Raw genomic sequence first — 23414 nt, forward strand, 5'->3', positions numbered from 1 at the left:
AACGCCGCTGCAGCGGGGCGGAAGATATGCCAGGCCTTTAGTGACGGTGTCGTGACTACGTGGATAGTGCAGCGGTAGTTTAACAAGTATAAGGACGGTGACGAAGTACTTGAAGACTCATCACGTACAAAATGAAGATCTTCAGGCTGCAATTGACGCGAACAGTGGCCAGACATGTGAGGAACTGGGACTACAATTCAGTGTGAGTGTAGAAACCATTCGGCAGCACCTCTATCAACTTAGGAAGCACTACAAGTTAGGTCGATGGGTCCCACAGGATTTGACTCTGGACCAGAAGGCAACACGAGCAGACACCCGTGTTTCTTTGCTGTCTCGTGTGAGAAAGGAGCTATTTCTGAACAAAGTTCCACGGCACCATTATCATTGGTTGGCATCCTATGAGCCGGTTTCAAAACAACCGAAACCAGCACTGCATCAGAAGAAAGTCTTCTTGTGTGTTTAGTGGACTTCTCGCGGCACCGTGCATCGGGAACTACTACCATCTGGTCAGAGCAGCAATGCAACTGTGTATCGTCAGCAGTTGAGCCAAGCCGTGTCAAGAAAAACTCAAAAGTCTGGAGCCAGCACTTCTGAATCGCAATGGGGTCCTCCTGTTACAGGACAACGCTAAGCCCTACGTGACTAGGATGACCCGGGACACCATTCTACGCCTTAGAAGAGAAACACTATTGCATCTGCTATACTCCCTGGACATTGCACCGTCCGATTATCGCCTGTTCCATTCCTTGGACAATCACCTTAGAGGACGCCAGTTCATATCCCTAGTAGAGGTGCAAAATGCACTTGATACTACCTTCTTCGCTTCACGGCTTACCAAGTTCTACTGCGATGGAATCCATGGCCTTCCAGAACGTTGGCAGAAAGTCGTCGATGCTGATGGGGACTATTTTTGATCTTCCAGGTACGTCTTAGGGGACATCGATGTTCGATGGTAGTGGGTCAAAAAGCGACAGAACTTTCTTGGTTACCCTAATAGTTCTAATAGCGTATGTAGATGTATTATTATAGAATATTCTGTACAGCCATCAACTATTAAAAACTAATACATATTTTCTTTTGTTAATACTAATATAGAAGTAACGGAATTTTAATTAATACGATTTTAAAAATGTATTAATTTTAGGAATATGCTCAAAATATAAAAAGAAAGAAATAATTATACATTTGCTTGCGATGGGGAGTAGGTTGGTCCGTAGAATATTCTGACTAATGAAAGTAATCCCCTCTTGAAAAAAGTTTGAGAAACGCTGTGTTAGAGCAACCGTCGGAAGCAGGAGATCGGGTTTGAGTTTCCTCCAATTCAGCATCCATATTTTTGTCATTACAATGCTATTGAACACTTTTAGATACTTAAAAAGCATTAGAAAAATATTGGTTGAACAGAATATGTTAAAGCTCCGTTTAGAAGTTCGACAAAAATTAATTTCTTTCTAAGCGTATTCAAGCTATGCTCAATTGGTTTTGATGGGTTTTTTATTATTATTTTTTATTTAAAGTATTTTGTTTTCTCTCCAAAATTATTATTTTCTTGCAGGGTTGTAGATTCAGATGGGGAATTTTTATTGATAGAAGCTGCTGATTACTTACCTAAGTGGGCCAATCCGGATACTTGCGAGAACAGGGTAAGTCTCTGTTTCTTTCTTTCTTTCGTCTGAATACGTAATTCATATTTGAACGTACATTTATCTCAACTACTGAACGAAATTAAATTAACCCATACGTAAGATTCTAAAGTGGCGCTTAAATGGACAATATTTTGCATATTATTAAGAGTACATAATATTATAAGAAAGATCCATGGTTGATTCTATGTGTGAGATATAAGTGTGTATGAGCCCACTCGAAAGTTCTGACCCTCGTTTGAGTGCATTTTCCACAACAACTATAGCTTATTGTGTAAAATGTAGATGTCTGATAGAGTGAAAAAGTAATATCTAAAAATGCAACAAGAATATTAGTTTCTTATTAAGGAGGCCCCACTTGATCCTCTAGTGGGAGTCTGTGTAACTCAGATCCCATGTTAAAATTGTAGATCTTGTCTCATATAGCTTGTTATGACAGGATGTTGAACTCTAAATATGCACTATAATCACTTAGATCCCTCACCTCTTGTATGTGCGTATGTTCAAACTCAGGTCGTATCATGTGGACTTTCTAGCGTGTGTATAAGTTGTTATTTATTTATTTATTTTTTTTTTTGAGGGGGGAGGGAGGGAACTACTGTTTTCTTTACGTTATACTTTATTTCGACATAAGTAATTGTCATTTATATTGTTGTATCCTTTAGCGTAAAAAACAAGAAGTGACAACGTTAAAAAATGATTTTTTTTTTTTAATGTGTAACTAATTATATAATTCCATTTGTCGGGCGGAAATTCGTTTGTAGAATAGGAGTTTCGACATAAACTAGTTACGCCTGAACATAATTGTATTTGAAAAAATGGACAAAGAATAAAGCATAAACGAATCACTTTACCTAACCAAGATAGAAATACAGACGAATATGAAATGTGCTAGTTATAGTCAAACATCTGCAGCTGTAAATATGCTGACAATGTTTGTTTTAAAAAATGAAGGCAAACCTATTCACGGTAAAGGGTTCAAAAAATAGATATAAAAAGTATACTCTGTCTCATATAAATACGAAACTAGCCATGTTCGTGAAGAAAAAGGAAAGAGAGTTCAAGAATAAAAGAGTATCAGAATTATTCCAACATATACTGGAACTAAAAGAAAAATAAATAAATAAATTGAAATATTTACAAAAGCAATAAATACTATATGTTTTTGTTCACTTACAGTTATATTGTAAAGTAGATGGATGGTAATTGCAAGTGAGTGATAAAATATTCAGTAGAAGGTGAGTAATTGGACACGGTTTTTGCTCTAGAAATGTGATATGGCTGTGATACTTCACAGTAGAGGGACTGCTATATTACAGAACTGCAATGATTCGTTTATAGAAAATGATCTTTGAAAACGTTCTGCTAAGTGGAAGCGATGTATGTGTCTGCTTACGTTCTAGCTTGCCTTTTTTTTTTTTTTTTTTTTTTTTTAAAGGGAAATTAAGTACTGTAATAAATTGATAGCTGCTGCGCGAGGAAATCATTTGTAATAGTGTTGAAAATCTTTCCTGATAAGATACAAAAATCTTTCTTGTAACATTACAAAATTAATATTTTGTTCGTACACATGAAATGTTGTCAAAGGAAACACGCAAGGCAGGAGCAGCTGAAATATTGAAAACTTCTTAAAGCCAGTGAGTGGTTGTACACAGTTTTTATCAATATTTTCCTTTATCCACTCCTACCTTGTCTGATTCCTTTGTAATATTCCATGTGTAGAAACGAAATAGAAGGTTTCTAATGTGGACAATAGTGATTTTTGCACACTTGTCAGGTAGGAATTTTAGTGTTAGCGTTATAACTTCCTTTATTGTGACAAAATAATAATTGTGATATAGTTAAAAATTCCTTTTCATATTCTTGACCTTCCTTCTTAAATTGTACATTTTTTAGATACACAATTTATTGCTTGTATATACTAATATATTTCAGGTATTCATTTACGATGGAAATGTGCATTTAGTTCAGAGTAGTCAGGGTAGTGCCAATCAGTCGAAGATATCTGTGATGACAGCTTTAGGTGAACTTAAGAGGAACCCTCACTTTACGAAAGCAAATGATAAAATTCAAGAAGCAATAAAGAAGAGGATAGAAGGGTATGCAGGACTTAACTTTTGTAAATTTCATTTTATAACTTCCATTTATCTATCCGAACGTTATTTGCATGGAGATTTCGGTTATGTGAGACTTGCAATTATTTACTAAAACTTGTAAACCAACTATTGAACAAAGTCAAAATGCCTGGTATAAAATATGAGTAGTTTCTCCTCACTTGATTGGTGTGATAAAGTTATGGTTGTCGCTCAATATTTCAACTTGAAGCCGACCCATGGACAAGTGGCTAAAGCGCGTTCTTTTTATTTACAAGGGCATGAGTTCGATTCCTATTGGGGATTATAAGTATTAAACAAAACAATGTAGGTATGTTATAGTATTTCGTTTTATGTGAGCCTGTAGTGAGATTTCTTCGTTCTAACGAAGCATTATAATCATTTCAGTTATTAGCAACCATGCTTTTCTGTGTAATCCCAAATATTGTAAAGTAATGTATTCGTATAAAATTCTGCGACTTTAATGTCAGGCTCTATTACGTGATCGAGTAATGTCCATCTTAAGGAAAGGTGTACTGTGGCCTTAAAATTCTTTTCTTTTCCCTTTGATTTTCAGTTAATATTGGAACTAGATATTAATTATACTGTTTAAAAGTATTGGAATTCGTTTCATACTACAGTAAACAAGAAAATTCGGCTGCCACTACTATCTTGTGGAGTTTTCGACCTTTTTGGTCACAGCACATTCTCCCTTGTTGAGTGTACTCACGTCACTTTACCGTACGTGTAAAAGACGACAAAATTAAATTTCATATTAATTACTAGTGTTTGAATCATATCTATGAAACATACTTTGGGGCAGTGTCCATTCTTGAATCATATTTATGAAACATATTTTTAGGCCTTTGAAACATTTTTCGTTTTCCTTTTTCAAATTGATGATGGATTATTTATTTATTTATTTATTTATTTATTTACTTACTTATTTATTTATTTTTTACTTTGTTACATTGCCTCGAAAATTCCGTGGCACACACGCCGAATCTAGCGGCAGACCCGTCGAGAGTCACTATTCTAGATGTTTAAGTAATTTAAATAAATGTTACTTTATGATGTGTAATCCTGATGATACATATGTTAATTGTCACTAAAAATATAATGGATTCAAAAATTGTCTTAGCAAAGAAAATAATAATAATATTACGAGTATTAAAAAATTGAGAACTTCTCTTTAGCAAAGGAAGTAATAACAATCTTATGTAAAAATACTTTTGTGCTGTTGTATAAAATATACAATATGAGCCGTAAATTTTGCAATATTGGTTTACTTACATTATTTATAGGATGTATGTCACATGACCGAAGCAGTTTAAGCCATCGAAGGTGCTCTCTACCACGGGTATGGATAATGGTAGTTTGTGCCTTGAAAAGTTGTGTTCTGTTCCCTTCCATTTGTGATTTGACAACCGCAAACATGAAGATGCAACAAAGTCTGATCCGGGAACTTTTGCTTGATGAGTTCATGTGGACGCCACAGAAACAACACAAAATATTCGTTGTGTGAAAAGTGATGGGGTCCTTAATATTCACCTCATGAACTGACCCCAGCTCAAATACAGAGGCAAGTGTATATATGCACGAAAGTCCTGAAAAACTCGCGTGATTTGAGTTTCTAGAAAAGTAATGTGCGATAAAAAGTGGATATTTCTCAAAATCCTGACTAGTATAAGCAGTGGGTAAACAAGGCCAGCTGCCAAAACCTGTCACCGAACACAAATTGAGGCTGTGCGTCTGGTGGAATTATGAGGGATAATTCACTAGAGTTCGTGTCGAATGCCATTGTGTGCCAAAATATTATACATTGGCAATAAGAAAACGAGCCCTTTCACACCACGACAACGCGAAACATCATATCTCTTAAACTTCAGGACCTAAGAGAATTGAATTTAGCATATAATTCGGTTCTTGCACCCTCTGATTGTTACTTCTTTAGTCCATAGCTCACTTCTCTTGCTTGCGATGCTCCAACAACTGGTATCGGCGTGTGTTGAAAGAACTGCCTGGAAGGTGACTTCAAACACGAAGTCTCTATTTTGAGTGCTAGGCAGCTTTCGTTGTAGCTTGGCGCATAAAGAAAGTAAGTGACCGAAATATTTCACAACTTTTGACTCACCTTTGTACTTTTATTTTATGTTTTATATTTAGAGAACAAAGTGCGAATTTTGTTCTATTAATGTAGAGATATGTGACAATGGGTATTTTCTTCTAGAATGGTAAAAGCTGTACAGTTGTGGTTAAGCAAATATTTTGTAGCTTCCGTATTGTGTAGGTGAGTTCCGCAATTGTGGGCTAAGGGTGTACCTTATTTTTAGGCTTATGTCGCATCCGAAGTATATTCCTATCCAATGTGATCCACTTCCATTCTGTGGGATTCATGTCCGAGCGTTAGCTTGACCACGGCAGTTTCTGGATTCTGTTTTACTCATGAAAGGTTTCGTTCATTTTGACATAATGTCCCATGCTCAATGAACAAGCAGGCAGCCTTGAACGTTAGGCAACTAGAAAATATTAGTAGTATGCCTCATTCAGGGTTAGAAATTACTTTGGGCAGTGATAGTTCTGTCATATTAAGTGAGCTTCGAACAACCCGCCCTTCATATACCTTCCATACATTCATTCCCAGTTGGCTGGCTAACTTCTTGGTTGAGCAACGCTACATCTGTATCCTTCCAATGTCTGAAAACTGGGAATTAGAGCTTATAGGAGAAAGTGACAGTGCGGCGAAATATGAGGGGTCTGTCAATTATGTTCTTACATATAGTTCTGCGTTAAATATTTTCTCTACGCAGAAGTTGTTTTCGCAGAGTTGCCTTCCCACAGAAGCTCAATCTGTTCGGATAATTCACCGCAGTTCTGGTGCACACCTCTAACTCTGCAGCAGTTGCAGACATCTTGCTACCAGGATTGGTTTCCACAGCACAATTCACAGCTTGAAGACAGATGAAGCCGACCTGGTGTAGTAATGGTAGTTCCTGGCATGTTTCCTGGAAGTCCACTAGCACGCGAATAAGTGTGGCGAGAAAAATGTGTAGATTCGCAAGAATGTAACGCTGGCTCTGCTTGGCTGAGATACTTCCGTGGAAGTCGCTATGTTCGGTGCCTCCCTTTTGTGCTGTATGTTGTCTTATCTTCCATTCACGTGCTATGTTCTATAAACGACAAGAAAAAAATTTTGTGCATAAAATGCAGTCTGGACGCCATAACATTGTCATATATGATATTTAGAAAATTATCTGTAATTTTTGAATGTCTGTATATATCTATTAATTAAACTATTGTGGTGTTAATATCTATTTTCAGGTATCCCGAAAAAATCCATGAATGTCTTCAAAATACCCATGCGTACGTACCCATTGCTGTGGCAGCATTACTAAAGCAAAGACCTGGCCTAATAGCACCAGCTGTTGAGGCATTTTGTGAGAGAGACCCTATAGATATGAAAGTAAGTATTGCTTGCAAGACATTTTGTTTACTACTTTTAGAAAGCTGGTTGTATAAATCTTCTGTTGTTTATATTTACAAAGTTCAGGATAACATAAATCGTACAAATTTATGTCATAATTGAGAACAGGCTCACATTAGAAGTGTTTTAAATATGTCACCTGAAGGGAGCACTGAATAGAATATTTCCTCCTCCTTCTTTGTTTTCTTTTCCGCCATTTTCTTTGTGTATATGATATTTAATTCATAACAATTGTAGTATGAATATCTGCCGTAAATAAATATGGAAGATAAGAGCAAGTGTATTGAGGACTTAATGTAATAAAAACACCAATAGAAAACTTGCAAAAGCAACAGAAATAGTTTTTAGAGAAAGTTCTCAATACACTTACTCTTATCTTCCATATTTATTTACGGCAGATATTCATACTACAATTGTTATGAATTAAATATCATATACACAAAGAAAATGGCGGAAAAGAAAACAAAGAAGGAGGAGGAAATATTCTATTCAGTGCTTTTAGGTGACATATTTAGAACACTTCTAATAAGCAGATAAATGAAGAACAATAAGCAGATAAATGAAAATAACTGTTGCGTTTATGTTTATATATGTATATCATATGTTCTAAAAATGGCGCTCACGGACAACAGAGCCCTATTCTGCAGGTCAAAATAAAGCGAAAATCCTATATAACAGTATACCCTTCGGAGCCTCCTTTAGCCGCTATGAGGAGTCAAATATTTCACTACGTGAGAACGCTCTAGATTAACTTGGAACCATCAGCATTGCTTTACGAATCCATCAAACAGTTACATAGATTGTTAAGCTAATAAGTGGGTTTGGTGTCAACATCTATCAATTGTAGTTGTCATCTGGAAAGAATCTTGTTATTGAAATAAAATCTTTCAGTTTAGGGTCCCACGATTGTGTCCTTTAGGCTAGGAAAATGGGTGATTAGGACAAGTGATTGATGATAGAAGAATTGGTGAAATGAGAATGTAGGAGAAAACAGGAGTACTCCGAGAAAACCCACGGACACAATATTGTCCATCAAAAACTTATTTGGTCAGGAATCGAACCAGGGACGTCACGCACCAGAGGTAAGCGCTCTACCAGTGAGCCACCATGCCCCTTGAGAAGAATCGATATAACTATTTGATGGATTGGTAAATCTTTTATTTATTTATTTATTTATTTATTTATTTATTTGCGATGTTGTGGCACATAGTGCAATTCGCGTCTCCTGAGGAGAATCTCAAAGGAATATATATAATTTGAAATACCTTTAAGCACCGAAACTGAGATTTGGACCTATAATTTAATGTAGGGTCGGAACCAATCGCATGCACTCTTATGAGGGATCGAATCAGGGCCTTCTGTTCCAGAGGCAAAATGCTACCATCTAGCGACGGTGGAGCTCCTTATACATTATTTCGTTGAATTTCGTGAACGTACTTGAAGGTCCAAACAGTGATTTTGAGTCATCTCTTTCAAAAATCTGATTGATGAAAGGTAATATTAGAGTAAGGATTATGATATTTATTTTTATCAGAATATATTCCAATACAGTGGGATTTTACCTGAAACAAATAACGAGAAATCTATAATGCACAATAGCGAAGTGCGCATATTTAAATAATTAAAAAAAAGTAAAACTACATGCGATATGACCTTATTTCTACGTAAGATACTTATCTTGTGCATAGAAGTAATGATTTGTGTTTTAATGTGTACTTTTCAGGCTTGTCGAATGATGAAATATTTTCCACCAGAAACCAGAGTAATGGCCAATGTAGTGTTTACGAAATTTCTGTATGCAATGTTATCTCATCAGAAGTATGTCCCAGACAAAAGAACAGGATGGAATATGCCAGCTCCAAACAGTAAAGATTTTAAATCATACGATCTAGGAGCAAAGTTGGTAAGCGAATAAGATTTTAGTAGCTATTTTTTTCTTCTTTTTTATGTTTGTCGTGATAATTTTTATGAGGAATTACAATGCTTGCTATCCTGAAACTTTTCCTGATTTTCCTTCAGTCACATGAGACGAATATCTGAATGGTTTTTGTTCCTGAATATTGGTGACCATTTTTAAGTACTTTTTTTTGCTTACTTCATTGCATTGCCCCTTTTCCGACTTACATAGTGATTTTGATATTTGCACTAATCATAATAATAATGATAATTGTATACTGCTTTAATGATCGCACTACTTAATATAGTGTTCTTTTTTATATAGGCTTGTGGATTTGAAATTTTAGTATCCCAGTGCAAACAAAAATCAGATTACACTTCAGGGAGTGTATCGGAATCAGGTTGGAATCAGTATGTGTCAAATCTTCATTCTGTGGGTTATTTTAAGGTGAGCTTCAAACTATAAGAAGTCACATGTTAGTCACTGTAACTAAAATAGTGATTTTTTTTTTTTTTTATTTATTTTATAAACACCATAGGATGTTATCAATATTAATTATACCTGTGTTAGAATTAAAGAACCTATTGACACTATGTGAACTGAAATAATGTTAGCATATTCATTTCAATGTGAATGGGTTCGTTATTTATTTATATATTTATTTTTAAAGTTTAGTTTATCTTGGTGACAGTAAACAAGTATTGAGATGGCTTGGTTTCAATAAAAGTCCCAGATAATTTTGTTTCTAAAATTTAATATTTAAGGTCTTGATACTTGGTATAATTGCAACTATACAAAATTTAGGTTTAATTCACAGGTTGTATGTTATGTAGAGTCGTACCAGAAAAAAAAACAATCTAACAGAACTGAGTCAGGCTTTTAGATAATTTTTAATGTGATAAAAGAGTAGAAACATATATTACAACATAGGAAATAAGTGATGTGCATTTTAAATTTCTGTCTTCTTTTTTTGATTAGGATCTGTTAAAAGGATCTAAAGAGTATACAGAATTATTGGATAAAGCTAGAAGTTACTACGAAGAACATTTCACCACTCAAGAATGTGAACTTTCCATTGGAAACGAAATTTTATCTCTCATGCAAAATTCTGATGTTGACTTAACTGAAATACAAAAGGAAGCAGAGAATCTACCACCAGCTGATGGTAAGATTATTTAAACTACAGTATATGTGATACAATTTTCGTATCAGCTAACCAAAGGAAGGTAGAAATAAAACTAGCTTACTTTGATGATCCCGAGTGGGTTTACTAATTGCAACTAAGTATGTAACTACTGCTACAATCTAAAGCCTAGTTCAAGGGAAGTTCTGATTCTTTCCAATACGTAACGACCTCCTCCCTTGAACTCGCCTTCTTGATCCCTGATTCGAAGTCCTAGCAACCTCGAAAGGAACCGAGAAGGGACTCAACGCGCAACGGAAAAATAAAACGGAAACGGAAACAAAAAGTTAAAGAACCAGGAACTTACCTCCGGTGGTGCAGATTAGAAGAGAGAGTAATAGCTTCACTCAACTTCTTTAATAAAGCTCAACTTAAACATGTATATATATATATATTAATATTTACCTTGGTTATATTAAGTGCTTCAAAAAAAAAATCATTTCCAGATATGATTTATTAACAATACTTCAACTTTGACGGTTGTGGTAGTTAACCACACTACTACAGTTAGCATAAGGTGCCTGTATATTCATTATAGTCTCATAACATAGTGAAAGAAAAAAAAGACTTCAAGGAAATACATTTAGAATTCTGTCTGTCAATCTCATAGTCAATTTGTTTACAATATCAACCATTATCCGATTTTATTGTTCACTTTTTTTTTTCTAGCAGAACTGTCCATAAACCAATAGTCGACGTAAATTGTACCATAAATGTTAGCAACCATTACCTGACACATCGCCACACCAGAGAAACAATCATATTACAGTCACAGAAAGCTAAATGAAGTTTAAGAAATTCACATCACTCATAATAGGCACGGCATAATAACAGAACAGAGTGATTCTCGCCTGAGCGAGCGTCAGCTGTAAGAAGTGTTACCGCTTCCGGTTCAGTTCAGGTGCCGAAATGCAATCAATAAAGGAACGGAGGTAATATTTACAGACATCCCCGTTCGGCAGCTCCAATCATGGGCGCACTTTACTACCAATTATAATGTCATAAGAATTATACGAAGTCAAATATAGTACACCTGACGTCTTATTTACCACTTCAGCATAATCGAACTCCTGTTCACACATTTCGCATCCCTCAATGTGCCGTAGCAACTTAAATAATAATATGTACAGCCGAACATCCATTGGGCCGACACAGCAACATGTGACTTATACGTTTAATAATAATAGTAGTAATGTTCTCTTCCGGGCGGACAAGTTAGGCGGACAATAATAATAGACAATAACGAGACAATCTGGATTAGGTAGATAATGGACAAGATAATATATATATATCACACTTCGTAGAGGACAGTTGGATGAGACTTTGTGTATATATTAACTAGACAAACATCGGACAAATGGACGGGATATACGTATATTCTTATAGACAGACAGTTACTGAACAGACAGCAATTCAACAGCACGTAGCTAGAAACACCAGCAATCTAAGCAGAGGAACAACGTTCAACTCATTACTGTAACATATGATAACCCGAAGGTAGACAAATTTTGGAGAACTATAGATGCTATTCAAACAATCTTCGTAAAATGGCAACCTTACCAATGAAATCATTTGAACTTTAAACACATATAGCAAGAAGCACTGATAACTACCGTCGATATATATATTTTATTATACTCAAATTTACTCAAACTATAGCTCTAATAGAAAATATTCAAGTGCACTTATAATACAATTAACCCAACACTTGATGAACTTCACCGTAGAGAGAGAGAGAGAGAGAGAGAGAGAGAGAGATTAACACAATGGGTGTACTACGTGGTGAGAGGACTGGCTAAGACTATTCGGGGCCGCGCACAGGCTAGGCCCCTTTGGGAGGTGGTTTCTCCCATAGGAACTCTTTACTCGGACATCGTGTCGTGTATAAGGTATACTCGTAAGCTATACACTTTAGTATTGAGAAATATTAAGTTGTACTTCTTAAGAACACCAGTGCTTTCGTTATCTCAACTCTAATAAACAACTGCAGATTTTATTTTAACTATGATAACCCACTGTAGCTAACACGAAGAAAGAATAGTTTCGTTTAGTATAATCTTGTTTCAGAGTAATTTAACTGAACTAAATATATATCCGTTGACCTTTAGTAGTTCTAATTTTACCATCCAAGATTTCCAATAAAGCAAGATTAAGTTCACTTTACTTCAATGCTCCCATGCAGAACAGTCATTGTAGATAGACTTAAAGTTAGTCACGTTACCTGAAGTGCTGCTACAAGAAGAAGAAATAATTAATTCTGCGGCATTGTTCAGCTTACACAATAATCACCACGTGCGTGATCAACTTCCACTTTCCATATGTTAGAATTATCTCCCTTCCATCCAGAACTTAGGGAGGATAACGTTCTCTCTATAACTTTAATCCTTGGAGCGTCTTATTATATAGAATAAAACGACAAACTCACTCTCATTCCATCACAAAATAAAATTTCTTCTAACAAAGGAAGAAACACACGACGTCAATCTTGTCCAGCTTGGGGAAAAGTGCACAGTATATATAAAGACAGTCGTTTCACCGCTTCACTTCTCTCTCATTCCCTCTGTTGGAAATTTTGGTGAAATTTTTATCACAGCTTTATTAAATGAACTAAAGATAATTCGCATAAAATATAGACATTAATGAACAAAATATATAGAAAAGAAAGAATACTGCACCTTGATTTCACACTATAAATCAACATTAAAGACTGGCCTCATTCCGTAACGCTCCTATGCCTGTCTATTCTCCTACTATGGACGACTCAAAAGAAGAAGAAGAAGAACATTGACAAAACAAACTCAAGAGCAGTTTACTAAGAGAACCACCGTCCAAACACAACAAAATCTGCATTTCAACGCAATGTTTGCGAAAGAATAATAAACCTAAGGATACTTTAAATTGCCCTATTATAAAATTACGATAATAGTATGAGTATTATAATCTAATATTCACATTGAGCCTAATAACTTGTCTGTAACAAACAAGGTATGTTACAAGTACCAATGAGAGAAGCATTTCAATATCCTTGCGATAGAGTGAAATATTTTTGTAGGTGAAAATAGCAAACGTCTCGTTCACCAGATCATCCCTGTTTCTGAATAGTCTGTTCTTCATGTGATTTTTTCTGGGCATTCATACCTTATGAGAGAAGAATTGTCATGAAGATAGAGACTGCTTCTTCTGCTGAGAGATGAAGACTGACTTTGCAAGAGTATATTCACAATCAACTATAGCTGGTATAGTACACATCTATACATTGACGGTTGACCATCGGGAGCAGTCCGACACCTCTTAAGCACGCAACAATAACTTATTTAGGAATAGTTGTTCTTCAATATGTGTGGTGCCGTTTTCCCTGGCACCGTTCTCTTATTCGCTTGGAATTTGTGTAGAACATCCATTTCTTACTGCATGTTAAAATTATACACAGCAGAGTCTATATTGTGATGGGATAGTAGTGAGTAACATATGTAGAGATGCTGAAGTTCTTTGTTTATTGTCTGTTCATGAAGCACCCATTGGGACAGCTTCCACACATTACCAATGCAATGTAAATGCAGCCGGATAGTGCCATCACTCACTTGCAAGTTCCTAAGAAGACTGACTTGAATCCATATGAGTCTCGCTTTTAGTGTATCATCTTTGGTGGTTAGTGGTTAGCCTACAGGACGTTTGTCTTTCAAAGACTTTTACTCCTATTAAAATGTTGTTCTTATATATATTGCGTTCTTTCCTAATTCCCTACGTATGTTTCGATCCGCTATAGACGCTAGTTCCCAACTTGTTCTTATGAAACACGGATGTCTGTATAATAGTTTTTCCCACTTTTATGTTATGAGATTTTTTGACTACTACAGATACACTGTTGTCGGATAACATTAATTTTAGAAAATAAGGAAGTAGAAGGGCAATAATTCGCCAGCCCAAGAAGTTGTTCCTCTACACCCGAAGATGTGGTAAACACCACAAAAATCGGTTATCTTAAAACTTACTTAAACCTGGAATAATACTACAGAAATTAAGAAGTATGTTATTATTAGGTGTAATTCCACAAAACGAAACTTCTTAGAACTGTTTTTACAAAAAGCATTTCAAACTAATATACACTATGCCATCAATAGAATCCGGATACTCCCCGGTGACGTCACTTACCGTGTACGGTAGCATCTGCAGTCGTAACAAGATAGTCCAGGAGAATGGAATGCACCGTCCAGCGAACTCATAGACTTCCAACAAGTTTGAGTGCCACGGGTCAAATAAGTCGGTGTGGAAGGTTTCTACCCTGTTCAACATATCCAGGTCACTCGTTTATCGCCACTGTCACCGCGGAATTACACAGTGTATTAGGATCTGCTCTTAGCTCCATGACCGTTTGGCGTGAGGTATGTATGGAACCTTGGTTTCCATGGCTTATCAGCTGTTCATAAGCCACACTATTCGACAAATGCTAGGCACTTTCTCACGTGAAGCGACACCATAGGATCAGAAAACTGTGAAAAGATTTTTAAAGGCTGTTCTGGTAGAAGAGTGTGAGATTGGACAGTGTCCATGAATGGCCTCTGCTAGCCTACAATGAAATTTGGAGATGGGGTATTATAGTCCTGTTTCATGCAGGAAGCTTCTTGTTATTCTACATAACAATTTAACGGTAGAGGATAACAAGGACATTCTAACTGCCTACCATCGAAGACCAGTTCAGGAATGAACATTGTGTGTATAAACATGACAGAGCACCCGCTGATAGTGCATAATCTGTGGAAGAGTGGTTTCACAATAACAATGTACTAGATTGGCCTGCGGGGCCGCGGTGTCTCAGTGGTAGAGCGTTCACCTCTGGTACTTGGGGTCCCTGGTTCGATCCCAGCTCGCGCCAAGTGAATTTTGTGGTGGACAAACACGGTGTGCGTGGGTTTCCTCGGGGTTCTCTCGTTTTCTTCCACTTTCTTCATTTCGCCATTTCATTCATTTCTCATCATTACCGTCTTCTTTAGCCTAGCCGGCATAACCGTGGGACGTAAAACTCAAAGATATTTCATTTTTAGATTGGCCTGCTCAGAGTTCTCACTTGAACCCAGTTGAAAATTTAATGTGATTTTTTTTTTTTTTTAATTCCAACTTGGCACCAGATCACAAAGATCCAAATTTGTACCTACCCTTATTGCAGCTCTCCGCGAATAATGGACTGTCATTCCTCAGGATATCTTTCGCCACCTGACCAGAAGAATGCATGCGAGGGTAAAGCCTATCACGAATGCAAAGAGTTGGACATTACAAGAAATGGGCCTGTGAAAAAGTTTCGACTGAAATTCCGGATGGGCGTTCGGATACTTTTGATGACGGGGTATAAATATTCTCATTTTTATTCCTTATAGCTTTATATCAATTATATTTGATCATACTGGGTCAACTCATGTACATATATTATAAGTACATAGATACTTCAACTTACTTACAGAGCTTTCATTTGTAGTAAACTACTATTTGTGATGACATTGTCATACCAAGAACAATATTACATGGACAGCTTAACAACTATTTATAATCAGCATATATAACAATCAACAATTTGTACCCTTTTTACGTCACGGTATCCATACACATTGTGCTTCTTTCCATACGGAGTTATTGGCAGTGTAAGTTGGCACGTTGAAAAACGCATTAACTTTTTTGGTTAGCTGACAATGTAGAACAAGAAGTGAGAATTTCCTTTTCATCCTTGGTTAATTAAACTGTTTCTGAATCGTTATGGGAAGTGTAAACTTAAGCATATAATATAGTCGTGGCAAGAAGTTTGGAAGCATCTTCCCGAAGACAGCATATTTACACTTGGGATGTAAATTAATGGTTTTAGAACTACTTCTTACACTTCGTTTGCTCTGTTTTACCTTCCATCATATCGCAGTAACAATTGTAACATGTTTCTAACACATAATTGTGCTTTCTTTGATTCTTGTATACACTTTTCTGTATTGAACTGCTGCACGCTTCAAACTGGTTGCATACGTCGATGTTTTATGAATACTGGCATTTGAAGTAATTATTGATTTTAATAATTGGAAATGCGTAGTTTTTATTTGCTGTTGATGGGTTTTGAACAGAGCACTTGGCTGCTTGTTGATAAACGAAAGCTTGTTATAATGTGTGTCAAGCTAATAATAAAGTACTGTACTGTACTTAACAATAGTGTTGACATTACTGAAAGTTAAATGTAAGATTTTACATGACTTAAATAGAAATGTACTTTTAAATTAAGTAATTGGGCTTCTTTTAATTGTATTTCATTGTCACGATTTTTCCCCCCAGATAAATAGTTACACGATGTCCACATCTAAAAGAGGCAAAGAGTTGAGCCCAGAAACGAGCTCAGGTCTGCATACTACACGAAGAAGGCCAGTCAAGTCGCGAAATTGCAGCCAAATTGAAGATTGCACCCAGTACTGTCACTAAAACATTGAAGAGAGTAAAGGAAACTGGTTCTTATAAGTTACGGCATCGAGTAGATAGACCTCGTTTTACATCAGTTCGAACAGACAACGCCATTATTCGATTATGTCAGCAATCTCCACGAAGTTCTTCAATCAAAATACAAGCAAGCCTTCCAAAGACGTCAGAAAACCTAGTTGTAGAACAATCAGACGACGTTTGTTTAATACAGACTTGAAATTATACATTCCTGCTAAGAAACCAAAGTTATCACCGAAAAATGTCAAGGATCGTATTGCATTGTGCAATCGTTACAAGAACTGGACAGTGGAGCAGTGGGAGTCAGTGATGTTTTCCGATTAAACAACTTTCACGCAATTCTTCAATTATCATAAACATGTCAGGCGACCACACAACAATTGATATGATTCCCGTTATGTTATTCCAACTGTAAAACAAGCAGAAAAGGTGATGGTTTGGGAATCAATTTCAGCCAGGGGACGTAGAGGACTCTGGATTATGCCCAAGAATACTAACATAAATGGGTCTGTTTATCTCAAGATACTTCAAGAGAAAATCCTATCTTTTATGGATATTCATGGATGTGCATACTTCCAGCAAGATGGAACCCCCTGCATGGTACAAAGACTGTCAAGTCATGGATTGCGTCTCGCGACTACACACTGCTTGAATCATGGCCCGGAAGTCCCCCAGACTTAAATACCATTGAAAACGCATGGTATATCATGAAGAAGAAAGTGTGGCTGAGAGGTCTCCAACATCGTACAACGACCTAGTGCAGAAAATGAAGAATATGTGGGTTACTGAAATTACTTCAGAGTATTAGCAGACTTAGCTCGTTCCATGCTTAAACGAATAAAACTAGTGTTAAGGAATAACGGACATGCTATAAAGTATTAAAAGCCTTATTTTCTTCATGTAAGTGTTCATCTATCATTGTGCAATATGATGGAAGGTAAAACAGAGCAAATGAAGTGACAGAAGTTGCTCTAAAACCATTAATTTACATCCCAAGTGTAACTATGCTGTTTTTGAAAGCACCTTCCCGAAAACAGCATATGTACACTATGCCTAACAATGAATGCAGTTGCTGTTAACAGATTCCAAGTAGACCACCATGGTATACCAAAATACTTCCTCTATTTTCTGAATAGCAAAACAGTTGAAGTACTACCTCAAAAATTTTATTTATCTGTATAATCGTGTATGACAAGATGGAAACTAAGAAAAAGTAAATGTATCATGGATATTTTTAAAGATATTTTAATATTGCTAGTAACAATATACTGATTTAATTTTATTTTCTAAAACGTCCACGCGCATGTGTATAATAATAATAATAATAATAATAAAAAAAAACGCTTTAATCTTGAAATCTGGAAGCTACTTATCAGGGTGGATTGATTTAAATCACTTGATTTATTAAATAAAAATCGTTGATTGAAATCGAATTCCGAAATAAATTAATTTAAAGTGAAAATAAGTAAAATACCGTTTCTGTTCTGTTATTTTTATTATGAAAGTTAATAATCATAATACAATGAGACTCAAATGTACAGTATAGTATGAAAACAAGTGTCATGCAGAGGATGATTAGGGAAAATCCCGTTGTGAACAGGCAACGGAGCAATCCTGCTTTCTTCTTTTTGTAACATTGGGTTTGGGTTTTAAAATCGTTAACTATTCCAACGGGGAAATCACCATCGACATTTAAGACTAAAATTCTTTTTTGTGCGTGTCTGTTTGTTTGTTCCCAGATAATATGGCGTATTTAGAGAAGTCCTATCCCCTCTCCATTTTTTTTGTGTTAATTTTATAACTTTAGGCGAAATTTATGTATTTCATGCCGCAAGCTAATTCTGACTTCTTAAAAATAGGCCCCTGCCAAATATCAGTAACTTTTGTGAAAAAAAAAGTGTCATTTTGATAAACGTTGCTGTACTTTCTCCTTAATGCTTAACCTTTCAAATTATATCACCTATTTTTAGGTGATAGGGTAGAATCTTCATTATTCGATTAAAAAAGTACCAATAAGGCTTTTTTCTTCGTTTTCTTCAAGACTGGAGGCATTTTAGAACACGTTACATATGCTTTCACGCCTTTCTGCGTTGAGGCATAGTGTGTGATGACGTCAAATTTAAAGAGAGATTTTTTGTTATGCGTATTATTATTATTTTTTGGCGGGTTACATTTTGCATTCAGAAGTCTGAAATTTTGCACACTCGCTCAGTGCACCCCTTAATAATTTTCAGATGTTTTCAGATCTCTGCGTTGAAACAGTGGGGTCCAGAGGGGCAAAAATATTTTTTAAAAAGAATATTTATAACAAATAGCTTTTTTCGTGATTTTCCCGCCTCAGATGGAGACATATAAATGGTACCGTTTGATAGGCTGTTCTATTCTGAAGAAAATGATACACGTACTATGCTCCTACGATAAATAGGGATGTCTCAGGAAACTGTTACCTGAGATCCTGTTTTATACGGGAATCTGGGGTATTTGGGGAATATTATTTTATCGCGGGCTTACTTTTGCACCTGCAAGATTGAAATTTTGCACATTTACTCAGTGCACCCCTCAGTATTTTTCAGATTTGTTTTCAGATCTCTGGCTTAAAACAGGGAGAGGGTCCACAGAGGTATTTTTTTTTAAAAAAAAGATATTTTTAACATAAAATTACTTTTTTCGTGATTTACCCGCCCCAGATACATGATGGAGACATTTAAAGGATACCGTTTGAAAATTTGTTTTATTCTGAAGAGAATAATGTACAAATCATGATCCTAGGATAAATAGGTATGTCTGAGGAAATTTTTATATTACATCTGGGGCATTGTGGAAATGTTCTTAGCTCATTGTTAAATAGTTTCCTCACTCTTACTACTCAAGATAGAAGCTTGAAATTTTGTACACACGTTTAGTACACCCTTAGTATTTCCCAGTTGATTTTGAGATCTGTGCGTTAACATAGGGGAATCCAAAGGGATCAACATTTTAAAAAAAGTAAAAAAAAAAAAAATGCCGATTACTCTCAAAATTTCCCGCTTCAGGGACATGATAGGGAAATATGAATGTTACCGTTTCAAAAGCTGTTCTATTCTAAAGAAAGTAATGTATGTACCATGATCCTAGGATAAATAGGGATGATGTTGTAGTTGCTTGACTGAAAGTCTATAATTCACCTTTAAAAAGAGCCATAATTTAAAAGAGTTAAGAAACATTGTTTGGGATTGATATAAGTTAACGATTGGGGATCATTCAAAATTCAACCCCAATACTTTCATTTAAATGGCATAATTAGCATTTAATACTAATTCCTAATGCTTTTTCTTCAGTTCGCGATTTGTATTATACGAGAAGAAAGATTTGATTTAAATCAAAAAAATCGATTTAAATAAAAAAAAACAACAAAAATGATTTTTAAAAAAAATCATAATTTTTTTCCACCCTGCTACTTATAAGTATTAGATTTTTAAACCTGAACTGGGAGGTGAACTGTAGTTAAATGAAATGAAATGAAATCTTTAAGTTTCACGTCCCACGATTGTGCCGGCTAAGCTAAAGGAGACGGTGATGATGAGAAATGAATGAAATGGTGGAATGAAGAAAGTGGGAGGAAACGGGAGAACTCAGAAAAAATCCACGCACACTGTGTTTGTCCATCATAAAGTTAACTCTGCACGAGCTGGGATCGAACCCAGGACCCCATGCACCAGAGGTGAAAGCTCTACCACTGAGCCAACGCGGCCCTATGAACTGTAGTTAATAATAGTTAAAAGTTACTCTATGCCCTTAAGTCCAGAACAGGAGTTGATAAAACTCGTATCTTAATTTTGAAAATATATAAAATAACAATTTTCAAAAATATTGATCATATTCAACTGTCATATTAAATTCATATGTTTCAATTATTGTTATTATAATAATGTAAATGTGAAAATGGAAATATTTCATATTGTGTCTGAAAAGAAAAGTAAAATATATGAACCGAAGTTTTTTTTATCTTCTTTGATGTTTAGTTTGTGTTAGTCGAATAAATTTGAAGTATGTCTCGCTTATTTTTTTCTTTTCGAGTGTATATCAGCAACATTTTGTTTTAGATGACTCATGGATGACTGTAAATCCTGATGAAATAGATGCCATGTTAGAGAGTAAATACGGCAGTATGAATAGAGAAAAAGGAGATGCAGTACCCAATCCCCCTGAAATACCTAAAAGTCTTAAGAAATTTTTAGACCAAGTTTCTACTTTTGAAGGAGCTGAATTTCCAAAGTAAGTTGATAGTGTTAGACACTTTTTTTAATTTCAAACTGATAAAGTGTGATTGGTTATTGCTAATATTTATAATACCCAAAGTTTGTGCCTACGTTGTAAGCAACAATGAAAAGAGTGCTGTTGTTAAAACAAACATTAATAATGGTTGTAAGGATTTCGCAGAACTTTTTTGATAATAAATATTTGAGCATATGGAGCTATAGCTTCGATATTGAAAATGGGCGTTGGTAACTCTAAATGCACACCAACAATTTGAAGTTTATTTGTAACTACGTTGGTCCTTAACATAGTCTTTCTTCTTTTCTTCCAACTTACAGAGAAAATGTTACCACTTCAATGTCGTTAAGTTACTGTTACGTTTGTTTATATTTCTGAATTCATTGTGTAAGATATCAGCCCTATAGTAAAGAGCATTGTGTATTGAAAATAGCAGATGAAATCCTATGACAGGGTTGGCAAAAACCATGGTTTTTATTTAAAAAACAAAAAAACCGGGTTTTTTGGTTTAAACCAGGTTTTTTTTGGTTTAAACCAGGTTTTTATGGTTTAAATGATTTGCTCTATATATTCATATCATATATGGACAGAAATAAGTTTGTTTCACCTTGATGTTATTATGCAACAACCGGGTTATGCTGGAAGGGGTCACATAAGCTTAAAGCGGAATAAAAACCGCTTCTCGATTTACATCCGAGAGAAATTGTCCTCCATTTGAACTCAGAACCAGGACTAATTGGCCACAAATGCGATACGTCTGCCGACTCACGAAGGAATCCTGATAAAAAAATACGTTGTACTGATCTTTACATGCTTCTTAATATAATTGTCAAGAGTCATTTCAGGACAAAAAGATAAACAGTTGCACAAGTGAAACCATTACACAGAATTACATATGAACAATTTCAAAGTACTACGGAGTACAGAAAAACTAATTTAGTTCAAGTTAGTTAACAGCGACTTTTATTGGGCCAAAAAAAAAAAAAAAAGAAATACACCGACTTAATCTGCATATCAATAAGAAAAGTGAATAAAGATACGAATTATTTGAGTCCACTTTGGCTCAAACTCATTTATACATGGATAGATACCAAAGATACTTATTTCACTAAATGCCTCTTGTGGGGTCTGCATGACCCCCCCATCACACACACACACAAAGTACGGCATTTTCGATGTATGTTATCAATAGTAAACATTGAAACGAAACAATATTTACAATTTTTCTTCGATTGCAATTACATAACAATAACAACAACTACAAAAAATCACAAAATAAACATTTATAAACTTGTAAAAAAAAGTTGCTTTTGTAGTATATATATATATATTATTATTATATAGTATTATTAATTGTAATAGTAACTGTATCTGTTGACGAAGCCATGAACGCTAAGTTCTTACGGCGGAAAATGAAATAAATATATATATATATATATATATATATATATATATATATATATATATATATATATATATATATATATATACGAGGGCTATCCAGAAAGTAGATTACGTTTTGGAATAAAAAATCAACAAAGTATAGGAAACAAATTTTATTATATACAGATGAAAGCCACACACAAATACTACTTTTCGACATAGTCACCATTCAAATTAAGGCATTTATCGTAGCGATGTACGAGCTTGGAAATTCCTTCGTCGAAAAATTCGGCCGCCTGCGACTTCAACCACTTCGTTACCTCTTCTTGCAGCTGTTCGTCGTCATCAAAACGCTGCATAGCCAGCCACTTCTTCATTGCTGGGAATAGGTGGAAGTCGCTCGGTGCCAGGTCGGGACTGTACGGCGGATGAGGAAACAACTCCCACTGAAAAGATTCAAGAACTTCACGCGTGACATTTGCCGTGTGGGGCCGGGCGTTGTCGTGAATCAACAAGATCTTAGAGCTCAACATTCCTCTGCGCTTGTTTTGAATTGCTCTTCTGAGGTTTTGCAGAGTTTGGCAATACCTTTGAGCGTTTATTGTAGTGCCTCTTTCCAGGAAGTCCACCAAAATCACACCTTTTCTGTCCCAAAAAACAGTCGCCATCATCTTCCTTGCCGACATTGTTTGCATGCATTTCTTGGGTTTTTGGGGAGAACCTGTGTGCCCCCACTGCATTGATTGCAATTTCGTTTCACAGTTCACGTGTTTCACCCATGTTTCGTCACCAGTAACGATGCGATCGAGTAAAGAGTCACCATCCTTATTGTAGGCGTCCAAAAAGTGCAACGCTGCAGCCATTCGCTGATTTTTGTGGTCCTCTGTCAAGATTTTTGGAATCCATCTTGCACAAAACTTGTGGTAACCAAGCTTTTCGCTGATGATTTCGTGCAACAAACTTCGCGAAATTTGTGGAAAACTCAAAGAAAGTTCCGTTATTGTGAACTTTCGAT

The 23414-nt window shown here is 35.7% G+C and overlaps 1 protein-coding gene across 1 annotated transcript in view; it reads left to right on the top strand.

Annotated features, from left to right (window-relative positions):
- Window positions 1-23414, top strand: part of ecd (ecdysoneless cell cycle regulator) — a 50568-nt gene that overhangs the window by 7547 nt on the left and 19607 nt on the right. Inside the window, exons 3-9 of the mRNA XM_081751278.1 lie at window positions 1556-1643; window positions 3579-3742; window positions 7058-7199; window positions 8944-9123; window positions 9442-9564; window positions 10096-10282; window positions 20845-21016. Of these exons, the coding sequence (XP_081607404.1) occupies window positions 1556-1643; window positions 3579-3742; window positions 7058-7199; window positions 8944-9123; window positions 9442-9564; window positions 10096-10282; window positions 20845-21016 (1056 nt within the window). The remainder of the gene's footprint in view (window positions 1-1555; window positions 1644-3578; window positions 3743-7057; window positions 7200-8943; window positions 9124-9441; window positions 9565-10095; window positions 10283-20844; window positions 21017-23414) is intronic.

Source organism: Thermobia domestica, chromosome 3, assembly GCF_964235325.1.
Source record: "Thermobia domestica chromosome 3, izTheDome1.hap1.1, whole genome shotgun sequence".
NCBI classification, from domain to species: Eukaryota; Metazoa; Arthropoda; class Insecta; order Zygentoma; family Lepismatidae; genus Thermobia; species Thermobia domestica.